The following is an 11,617-nucleotide window of genomic DNA, read 5'->3' as shown; positions in this document are numbered from 1 at the left end:
CCATTACCCAACACTGGATGTCATAGAGATGGTGGCTGGGCCAGCATTCATTACCCAACACTAGATGTCATAGAGATGGTAGCTGGGCCAGCACTCATTACCCAACACTAGATGTCATAGAGATGCACGGAACGGATACAGATTCTTTGATCCAACTCATCCATGCCAACTAGATATCCTAAACTTATCTAGTCTTTGAGGAGATGGTAGTGAGCTGCCTTTTTAAACTGCTGTAGTCCACTTGGCGTAGTCAGATCCATAATGCTGTTAGGGCAAAACTTTCAGAGTTTTGAATAAAGAATGAAGAAATGACAATATATTTCCAAATCAGGATGGTGAATGACTTAGAGGGGTACTTGTACATGGTGGTGTTCCCATGTATTTGTAGCCATTGTTCTTCCAGATAGTAGAGATCCTGGATTTGGAATGTGGTGACTAAGGAGCCTTGGTGAATGTCTGCAGTGCATCTTGTAGGTAGTACACATTACTGCTACTGAATGTCAGTGGCGGAGGGAGTGAATGTTTGTGGATGTGGTGCTGGATGGTATCAAGCTTCTTGAGTTTTTTTGGAGCTGCACACATTGCACTCCTGGCTTGTGCCTTATAGATGTGGAAAAGCTTTGTGAAATCAGTTACTCATTGTAAGATTTTGAGCCTCTGACATGCTGTTGTAACCATAGTATTTTTATGAAGAATCCAATTCAGTCTCTGGTCAATGGTAATCCCCAGGATTTTGATAGCGGGCAATTCAATGATAGAAATGCTATTGAATGTAAATGAGTCATGGTTAGATTCCCTGTTGTTGAAATTGCCTGGCACTTTACTTGGCATTTACCAGATCAAAACTGGATATTGTCCACATCTCGCTTCTGGACTTTATCTTCACTCACCATCTGAATTGTTTTCTCTGGAGTTGAGTCTCCTTTTGACTGTGATGAATCTGACAAAGACTCAGCAGCAATTCTAAGAAAAGCTCCATCTCTTGGAATTCTGACTTTAAAGCCAAATTGTCACATTTCTGGAGATTCATGAAGTTATCTATGATATGATAAGCAATATTAACATCTAATATTGCCCATACCTAATTGCCCTCAAGATAGTGGCGACGCCCTGCCTTCTCGAAATGTGCACCAATGATACTGCTCAGGAGAGTGTTCCAGGAATTTGAGATGGTGACAGTGAAGGAACAGGAATATATTTCCAAGTTAGGATGACAGAACAGAATTAGAGACACAATGACGGAGACCTCATAGTCTCAGTAATGTTGACCCACCATTCTGACTTGGAAATGTATCGTTGTTCCTTTAATGTCACTAGATTAAAATCATAGAATTCTTTACTTAATAGTATTGTGGGGTACCTCAGCCAAATGGACTACAGCAGTTTAAGAAGGTAGCTCATCACCAACATTTCAAGAGCACTTAGGAATGGCAACTAATTGCTGGCACAGTCACTGAAATCCACATCTACTAAATTAATCAAAAGAAACTTTGCTAGTTCTTATTCCTTTGAGATTCAAAGCAATTAGCCTACCCAACTGCATGTTATGCCATATTGGGGGATACTTAATGCACTTTTCAACGCTAATCCATTGAAACCCTACCACTTTTGTAAGGCAGTGTTGACCTGCATGCTCCTTGTATTTGATACGTCCAGCCCTGTCAAAAACACACCTGAGAGCAGGCTATAAATCAAGTCTATAAATCCCTTATTGTTGGATGTTAAACTAAGTTATTAATATTAGGTACGGGGGAAAGTAATTAAAATATCTGAATACATTTAATTTAGCACTCAAATAATTTTGCTACATCATTAATATATATGGCTAAAAGGATCTGGAGATATAGCATTAACAAACACTCAAATGCCATGGGTTGGGAGATAATTGAATTTCCATTTGGATTGTGACAGTAACTTTAAATTATAAGTGCTCATTTGATCTGAGCATTCATTATAAAACCTTGACTTCAACTAGAATCTTCCTAGAAGTCAGATAGCCTAGACATGAATGTTTCAAATTCCACAGGGAATGTGACTGAAACTCAGGCGTGTTTTTTTTAACGTGTCAACAGGCTGTCGCGTAAAAATGCATTTTACATTCAACCTTTGAACTGTTCAAATACAGATGAATATCTAATTTTCAACACTATTTCACCTTTTAAATCTAATTTTCTTGTGCATCAACACAGAGCCAGCTCGACATTTCAAAAGGGGACTTTTAGATGTGAGTGCTCGGAAGGGACAGGCAGCTGAACTTTGTTGCGTGACAGCAAATGAAAATACACAAGGCACCTGGTTTAAGAATGGCACAAAGGTAGTTCATTTTCTTTTAACTGAAATGTTGTAAGACTGAGTCAGTAAATTCAAAGCTATTGTTTACGATAAAAGCAAATAGGAGTTGTCTTCTCATGGTTCAATTCATGTGGATAAAGTTATCCAATCGACTCATTGTCTATAGGCTTTGCAAAAATTATCAACATTTATTTGCCGTCCATAATTATTCTGAAGGTGGTGATGATGTGCTTTCTTGACCGCTGCAGACTACGCACAACAAATTGTTCACCAGTGTACCTTTTTGTCCATGAGATTTAGGTAGAATACAAAGTGTATTAGAACTAACTTAAATAGAATTATGGAAATAATCCCTGAAGCATTAAATTTAAAAGTTGCATTTAATTATACTATACAAACCACATTGACAAACTTATTTTCTTGCTAAGTCAGTGATTCAAAAAAACTTTGTTAAAACAAGTGACAAAAAATGTTTTTCATACTATTGCCATGTGCTTTAGACTTAGTTTCAATGTTACAAAAGATGTCATTATTGTTTCTGGGTTAAATATACCTTTCTTGGATGACACTAGATCATACAAACCAACAAGCATTTCATATTTTTGTTAGACAGATTGCCATGATTGATAGCTACTAAGTGGCAAATCACATATGTGTCATACAAAGAGAGACTTGTTGTTGGAATTTATTTGCAGAATTATTTTTCCCACTACATTTCACTCCAACAACACATCATGAATTTTTTTGCAGATTCTCTACAGCTCTTTTGCTAGTTGTTTTAGAAGTGAGCTTGCCTATATGTTTAATGTTTGTATTACTACAGATTGCTTCAGGAGATGGAAAATCAGTCACTAAAGAGGGAGCAATACAAAAATTAACTATACCCAATGTCAAGGAGGAAGATTCAGGGGTGTATACATTTGAAGCTGATGGAGGGAAAACTGAAGCCTCTCTGTTTGTTGAAGGTAAATCTCAATGTTCACGAAATTAACATTAGCTTTTGGGATTCCCAAACTGACATAAATCCACAGTAACCAGTAAGCTTGCAATAACTATGGTGAAAGAGATAGAAATTTGAATCTAATTTGCATCTTTAACAGAAATTATTCCTGTCAATATATTCCTTTCATATGAAATTGTAACACCAAAAGTGTAGAATTTTAAACTTACAGATCTTAGCTATTTAGGAAATGCTTTACAATATGCCGCATAGGTCCATCAATATATTCAAAATATCTAATGCAAGCACATGTCCGTCTTCAGATTGACAGGCTCTACAAGTTGGTGCGCGAAAACTTAACATTTTGTAAAGAAAAATGAATCGCTTTTATGCTTCCACTGGAGATAAGTCAGCATTGAAGTTAGTAACTGATGAAAAGTCACTGGACTCAAAACATTAACTCTGTTTTGTTTCCCCACAGATGCTGCCAGACCTGTTGAGTTTAGCCAGAGATTTTTGTTCTTATCATTAATATTAGTAACACTGCCTTGAAAAGAGACTGAGAACAAACTGACAGCTATTTGTATTTGATCAATTCAGTGCAGCAATTATCAATTCTCCACTGAAGCTTGAAACCAATGATTTCATGTGTTTTGATGCATTAGCATATTTGAATCTGGTGGTTCAATGATGCCTGACTGAAGCTAAAGTATAGCATTCCCAATTAACCAATTTTTGTTCAGGGATGGGATTATTGATAGAATATCATTTGCACACAACCTCTTACGGTATGCTATTCAATTAATCTTCCAAATATAAATGTGTTCCATTTTTTATTGTCTATTAATTATTTCAGATTTGATCTTGGAGATAGGATGGTAATTAAAATGTAAGAAGAATCATATGGCTAAATGCTGACATACAGTAGTTTGATGAATCAGAATCAAAGAAGTCTAAAAAAGAAGCCCCTTCAGCCCATCGAATCAGCACCAGTCAAAAATAAGCACCTAACTATTCTAATACTATTTTTCAGTACTTGGCCCATAGCCGTGTATTCCTGGCATTGCAAGTGTCCATCTAAATAATTCTTAAACACTGTGAGGTTGAAATAATCTGATTCTGTGTTATATACTCTGTGAAACAGACAGCTGCTCAATTTAAGCATGAACATGTTGAAACATAACATTTGCCCAACAAAGTTGATTAGATACAACACATGTGTAAATTCCAGAAAGAGCTTCTATATATCTAAAACATTAATATGCCTGCTAGGACACATCAAATAAATTATGAAACAAATAATTTAAATAAATTGGGCGTTGATCCTATAGAGTGCTGTTGTGAGTTCTGCTGAATCGACTGCTCCAAACAGCATCATTAACTTTATTCATATCACAGTAAATTAGCAGTGTACCCTTGATTTTCTTCTTATAAGGATGCATAATAAATGTTAGCAATAGGAACCAATCAGAGGAACAAGTAAAATTCTGCACAAGCTTAAACATTTCAGTATAATTGAAATTTTATTTAGATTAGTTGATTATAAATTGTTTTTAACAGTTTTATTTAAACATCAGATCCTCCAGAGTTTGATCAGGATGTTCTTGATCAGTTGGGAAAGAAAGACACAATTATTAAGGCTGGTCAAACTGCAACAGTGAAGGTGCCATTCTCAGGAAAGCCACCAGTGAAGGTGTCTTGGTACAAGGATGGGGAAGAACTTTTTGAAGACAACAGAGTCAGCATTGACAACAGTAAAAATTTTACACGATTGTCAATCTCCAAATGTAATAGAAAGGACAGTGGAAAGATGACACTTAAATTGAAGAATGAAAGTGGCACAACAAGTGCAAACATTAACCTGGCTGTCATTGGTAATGTATTAATTTGTTTTCTTTAAAATATTATTGTTACGTTTTTGCGCAATTTATATTTGAGGTATATTCAATATTATGATTGGTTGCATTATACTTATGATCATGTAAACACTTCATTTAGATTATATGTAAATTCTTATGATCATGATGTGAATGATGATGTATTCTCACAAGATTACTCTGACTACTGCTCTCAAGGTGATTGACTAGTAGAAGGAAAGAAGCAATAAATCAGTGAAAACTTCTCATATGATCGTTTCCATCCGAGAGAGAGAAACTTACCTCTATTCAACATGGCTGAACAGAAACTTAATGGAGTAGTGTGTTAAACCTGTGTCCATAGTTCCACGTACTCGTGTCTCAATTTGTTTAACTGAGTTTATGTAATCTTGTCTAGAGAAACAATGCATCATTTTGTCCTGCAGAGATGTGAGATGTGTTGAACAAAACACTCAAAAATTAAAAGTCAATTTTTAAAGGATGGACCTGTGGGACCAAAATTCTACAACCAGCCAGAAACTTCCAGCCAAATCTTCCCAGAGTACTCAGCTCTAAGGAGATGACAAAACACCTTATATTGGGAGTTTCCTTATTCTCGCAAGGATCAAATTAATGCTGTTACGCTTAGTGACAAATGACATATAGGCCTTCTCAATAGTCCACTTGATAACCTCAGGGGTTACAAACCAGCGATGTGACCTAAGCTTCAAAAACATTGGTGAATTAATTTTCACAGTCAATTATCCCTCCCTTCCAAGGGGATCATTTGAGGTTATTTTTCATGTCTTTTGCACAAAAGGAGGGGGAAGCCCCTGGTATCTTTGCTGGGCCTGGCAGCAGACACCAGATCTCCCAGGAAATTCCAGCAAGTGGATACTCAAGGTGCAAGCAGAGCAAAAAAGGTGATCATCAACTCATTCTAACAATTGACTTTCCTCTAAATATTCCAACAGAGTCTGCGCTAGAAGGCACCAGTTGCCTACGGCTCAAGTACAAATGCTATTATTGGAACCATGGCCATCTTCTGATTTTTTTTTATCCTTTGGGTCTTGTATCAACGAGAATTTCAGATAAGCATTATTAAAATGTTGCATAATTCAATATTTCAGCATTGCAATGTTTTATGACGTACTTGATTTCAAGAAATGTGCACAAATTTCTAAACTTATTGACAACACCTAAACCCTGCATGATATTGATTGCTATGACAAAAATAGTAATATTTAGTTTGATTTGAAATAATTCATTGATGGTTTTATTGCTGTCTTGTTTCAGATAAAACACAGGCACCTCAGGGACCTCTAGAAATTCTAGCAAGTTCGGAAAACTGTATTTCCTTTAAGTGGAAGCCTCCTAGAGATGATGGTGGTAAACCTATACAGCATTATGTAATTGAAAAGCAACAGGTAGGTAGAAATACATCGACAAAAATTGGTGAAGTGGATGAGTCAACAACAACATTCTCATTTGACAAAGTGGAGCCAGGAAAGAAATACAAATTCAAAATTTGCGCTGTGAATTCAGAAGGCATAAGTGAAGCATTGCTATCAGATGCAGTCACTGCTGGTAGAAAAGGTAGGTTCTTGTATTTCTGGTCCAGATCCCAATCATTATATAGTTAAAAAAGGCACATAAAGCAGTATATAAAAACGTTTTGTGCAAAATTGTGACCAAATTTAATGCTTTTTGCGAATATTCATTATTCCAGATGTTCCTGGATCTCCAGCAAAACCAAATATCTTGAGTGCAAGCAGCAAATCCATTACAGTGTCATGGACTCCACCACATAACACTGGTGGTTCCAGAATAATTGGATATATCATAGAAAAGCGCAGGAAAGGTAACAACATCTGGAGTGCTGTCACTGACACTCCAGTTACAGGTAATTACAAGGGTTGAGTTTTTGACTCTAGAGGAAATAACCGTGAATACTTGGAAATGAGTGTACTTGGTGCTCTGGTCCTCGCTTTTGGTTGGACTGGTATGTGTCCTTTGCAAGTTTTATTGGGTTTCCTTCTGGGAAGTGAGATCACAAATCTAATGTCAGGGTAAGAAAAGGTCACATCTGCTTAGCAATTTTACTGCATATACCTTTCCAACTGGTTATCTATGGGTCTACCTTACAGAAGGTAGGCTCCTAGTGGTACCAGCCCAAAACTGACAGCTCTGAGGCCTCAGCAGTGCCACTGGGAAAGTTGGTCACTGGCGAGATACACAGGAGGTCTTTGGCCTAAAACAGGAAATTAAACATAAATTTAAAAATTCATAGGACCCAGGGACAGAGGGGAAATCCCTCTGGTAAGGTTGGTGACTCTTCTTTGTTCTATTAAATCATACTGTCCTGGGTAGAGGCCGCCCCATACAGCCAATGGTACGACAAAGTTATTACTCATTGTGTCAATTACTGGCTGCCTAGAATGGGAAATATCTCTACATTTGGCTCGAGCAGGAGTAAAGCGCTGTGACAGCAGGACCTCATCAAGAAGCCCATTTGGACCAGCCCCCATGATTTTACTTTTCCCAACAGTCCACCCTCCACCTCCTGGGTTTTGATAAAATCCCGGTTCAGCACTTGGCCATTTTGATCTGACAATTAGAAACTGTTTTAAATTGCATGCAGGATTTCTTGTAACTTTTTAAAGAATTAACTATTATTTGATAGCTAATAGTAAAGCATTTTATGACAGAAAATGGAATTAACACTGAAAAGAGATCAAACGAAAAACTTTAATCATGCCGTATGTTTTATACAATATAGATGATCTGTTAAGATTGCTGTACTCGCTCCTAACACCTCAAATGTATCAGAAGGAGGGAAATTGTTGTTTCAAGCTAACCTGCTATTCAGATCATTATAAATTACTGAAAATTAATATCACTTCATCTAAAAAGCCCTTGTGAAGAGAAAAATGCTCACATTGTCAAGTATTATTTTGCTAGAAGAAAATTAGCAACTAGAGTTTAAGACTGATGACAATTAGTATCCTGATTTTGGCTTTTGACATGCATTTAATTGAATTTGGATAGTGAAAATGTTTGTCATTGTAGCAAGATCTTGAATTCATATATAAACTTCAATTAAATGCATCATGTTGAGGTATACAATGTGTGTAATCATGGCTGTGTTTAAAGAATTTTTTTGTAATGCTGCAATTGTAAAACTTAATAAAAATTGTACACTTAATTTAACCAATAGTCACATTCCATGTGTCGATGCTAGCGTAAAACCATTTAATGAAATCTTGAAATTGTGAAAGATTACTGTTAAGAACCAACTTTAACTTTAATGGTACATGCAGTTCATGAATTAAGTTTGACACGAACAAAAAGTAGGGAAGCAGGCATTTTCTGAAGAAGGGTCCCAACCCGAAACATCAACTTTCCTGCTCCTCTGATGCTGCCTGGCCTGCTGTGTTTCTTCAGCTCCAAACTGTGTTATCTCCGACTCCAGCATCGGCAGTTCTTACTGTCTCTGAGACATTTTAAGTAGTTGTTATTACATCTAAAATGAATGAACTCATTTTATGCAGGTAAGAAGTGGACGATAACTGATGTCGTTGAAGGGTTTGAGTATGAATTTCGAGTGACTGCAGTGAACTCCTCTGGTCCAGGGGAGCCCAGCTGTGAAAGTGAAGCAGTATTTGCTCGTGAGCCTATGAGTATGTATTCTTGGTGACTTTCAAGAATAAGGATAGTAGCTCCTCATAATAACATGGAGTAACAAAGAAAGTAAATTTGTATGATGCCTCATAGTTATTATGCAAGTACACCTTTAAGATAATTGACTGATCTTATTCGGGGATCTAGCCTGGCTTTTGGAGCCAGAGTTCCTACACATGTATGCCCAATCTTTTTGGAGCCACATTCTCTGTGATATCAAAAAAAGCAAGGCACCTTTTGGATAGGTGTGACAAACAAAATCTTTTACAGTAGTTGCTGCTTTGGTGCATTTTGCTGACTGTAGCAATAGTGTTGGCTACTCCTAAAGCATCTAATTGTTGCTGGCCTTTGCTGCAGCATCTTCTGACAATTTGGTGAGTAGATTCTTGGTCTTGTTGTCTGTATGATTTGAATTGGAGTCTGTTACTCCTGAAATTAATTCTTACCTTGAGCTGGTCTTCAAGTACTTTCCAGATCTTTTTATAATTTTTCTGATCATCCACAGAAAGCCCGAATGCGTTCATTGTGTGAAGCCTTTCCTTCGCATATGCAAAACTTTTAGAGCTCTGTTCTCAGGATCATCAATCACTTGATCTGTAGCAATAAGCCGATATATGTTGTTGTAACAATTGTAATCCAGTAAGGGTGTCAGTGGATACTGGATGCTTAGGTTATCCAGGATTTCGCCAGATAAAGATTACGCTCTACCACCTGAAACTGTGTAAACATTTAAATGGGTATTCTCTAGCCTTGGCCCCTCTAAAGCTATTGCTCCATTGCCATTATTCATTTAAAACTGCTGATTTAAGATTTGTGGGCTTATAGTACCAGGTTTCTGCTTTGAGGTTGTGTCTACACCAAATAGGGGATGATGCCATTACACAGGCTATTTTTTGTTTTTGCACTGATTTGGAAAAAGAAAACTATGGGACAAACTTACCTCTGGACACAGGAAAGGCTTTTGGGTATGCACTCTTGAAAATTGATTGTATCTTGAAAGAATTTGTTTTGTAATCTAAAGGAAATTAGTTCTTTCTTCCCGATGGTCAATACTCTAGTTAGAGATCCTTCTGGCTGTCTCAGCTCAGAGAAACTGATGCCTCTGATTGCCTGAATTCTCTTCAATGAGTTTTAGGATCTTTTCCACCGAGACGTTGGAGTTTATTTTGTATAGATGGCCACCACTGCTAACTAGGATGTGATTTTTGCTTCTACCAAGGTATTCTTAATGCTTACATTAAGAAAGTAATCTTGAATTTTACAGTATTCAAAAGTACGACAAATGTTTATTACAGCAAATCAATTAACTGTAATCCAAAACTACATTATGATAGAACAGCATTGACCACCATGTTCCAGTAGCCTGTCATGCATCAAGTAGTCACGGGGTGAGAGGGGATTTGAGCAACTTGTACACACAGGTATAATATTGTAATATCACGAAGATGCCTATTAAAGGAAAGTTGACATACTGATTGTGAAATATAACTAAATTACTTTGAAATTTATGCATTTCTACCTTTTCTTATGAGTTGTTTGCATTATGAATGAAACCATGGGCTGCTTATTTCCATGGGTGGCACAACTCTGCTATCAGGGCTAAATGGAGTCCCCAAAGCCACATTTGCCAACAGGGAGTAGCCTCCTAATTGGCTGTCTTCATCCTCACCGTCTTATTGAAGGAGGATGCAGCAGACTCAATCTAAGGGCTGGCAACTCTTCTAGGGAAGCCTACCAGGAGAGGTGAATGCTGCTGAGGCAGGTCAAGGATTGTGCAGGCACATTGACATGGAGGTACTACTACTGCACATCATAATGCAGCTGCAGTGAAAACACTGCCAAAGCATGTAGGGAGATCAGGATAGAGGGGAAACCCCTTTGAAAGAGTGCATGCATTAGACCATAAGAAGTAGAAACAGGAGTAAGTCATTTGGTTCCTTGAGCCTGCTCCACAATTCAATAGGATCATGGCTGATCTGATACTCCTCACGATCACTTTCCTGTCTTATCCCCACAACCCTTTATTCCCCTACTGAACAAGAATCTGTCTATGTCAGCTATAAGTATGCACAAGGACTCTGCCCCCACAGCTGTCTGCAGCAAGGAATTTCAAAGACACTTAATCCTCTGGGAGAAAAAATTCCTCCTTATCTCAGTCTTGAACTGGTACCTCTTAATTCTTAAATTATGCCCTCTGGGCCTAGACTCTGCCATGAGGGGAAACATCCTTTCAGTTTTTACCCTGTCTATCCCTTTAAGAATCCTGTATATCTTAATGAGATCACCTCTCATTTTTCTAAATTCCAATGAGTAGAGTCCCAACCTGTTTAACCTTAACTCAGAAGACAATGTTTCCATACTAGGGATCATCCTTGTGAACCTTCTCTGAACTGCCTCCAACAACATAATATCTTTCCTTAAATTAGAAGACCAAAACTGCTCACAATACTCCAGATGTGGTCTCACCAATGCCTTGTACAGTTGCAGTAAGACTTGCCTACTCTTATACTCCAAATACTCCAAAATACAGTTGTGATTGTAAGGCTCTGCATCCAGGAGATCATTAGGGCATAGAACTACCAGCTAAGATTGAGCCACCTACAATGAACTGGTGGGTCTCCACACAAGGAGGATGGCTCCTCAAAGCTGAGAAAGTTATCACAATGCAACAAAATTGTCCATAATTGGGTTCTTTGCATTTCCATGGACCAGGCAGCTGATTCTATTATCAGACAATTGCTGAATTTCCTAATGGCAGGAAAACATCATGGACCTATCATTGATAAAAAGGTGTAGAGCTGGATGAACACAGCAGGCCAAGCAGCATCAGAGGAGCAGGAAGGCTGAC

The 11,617-nt window shown here is 37.6% G+C and overlaps 1 protein-coding gene across 1 annotated transcript in view; it reads left to right on the top strand.

The window, feature by feature from the left end:
* LOC109932968 (immunoglobulin-like and fibronectin type III domain-containing protein 1) overlaps window positions 1-11,617 on the top strand; it is a 50,720-nt gene that overhangs the window by 29,496 nt on the left and 9,607 nt on the right. Inside the window, 6 exon segments of the mRNA XM_048611838.1 lie at window positions 2,190-2,314; window positions 3,116-3,257; window positions 4,810-5,106; window positions 6,385-6,684; window positions 6,818-6,991; window positions 8,640-8,768. Coding sequence (XP_048467795.1) covers window positions 2,190-2,314; window positions 3,116-3,257; window positions 4,810-5,106; window positions 6,385-6,684; window positions 6,818-6,991; window positions 8,640-8,768 — 1,167 coding nt within the window.

This window comes from Rhincodon typus, chromosome 25 (genome assembly GCF_021869965.1).
Source record: "Rhincodon typus isolate 14 chromosome 25, sRhiTyp1.1, whole genome shotgun sequence".
NCBI lineage: Eukaryota > Metazoa > Chordata > Chondrichthyes > Orectolobiformes > Rhincodontidae > Rhincodon > Rhincodon typus.
The sequence above is the reverse complement of the archived record's forward strand: the minus strand, read 5'-3'. Positions and strand labels throughout refer to the sequence as shown.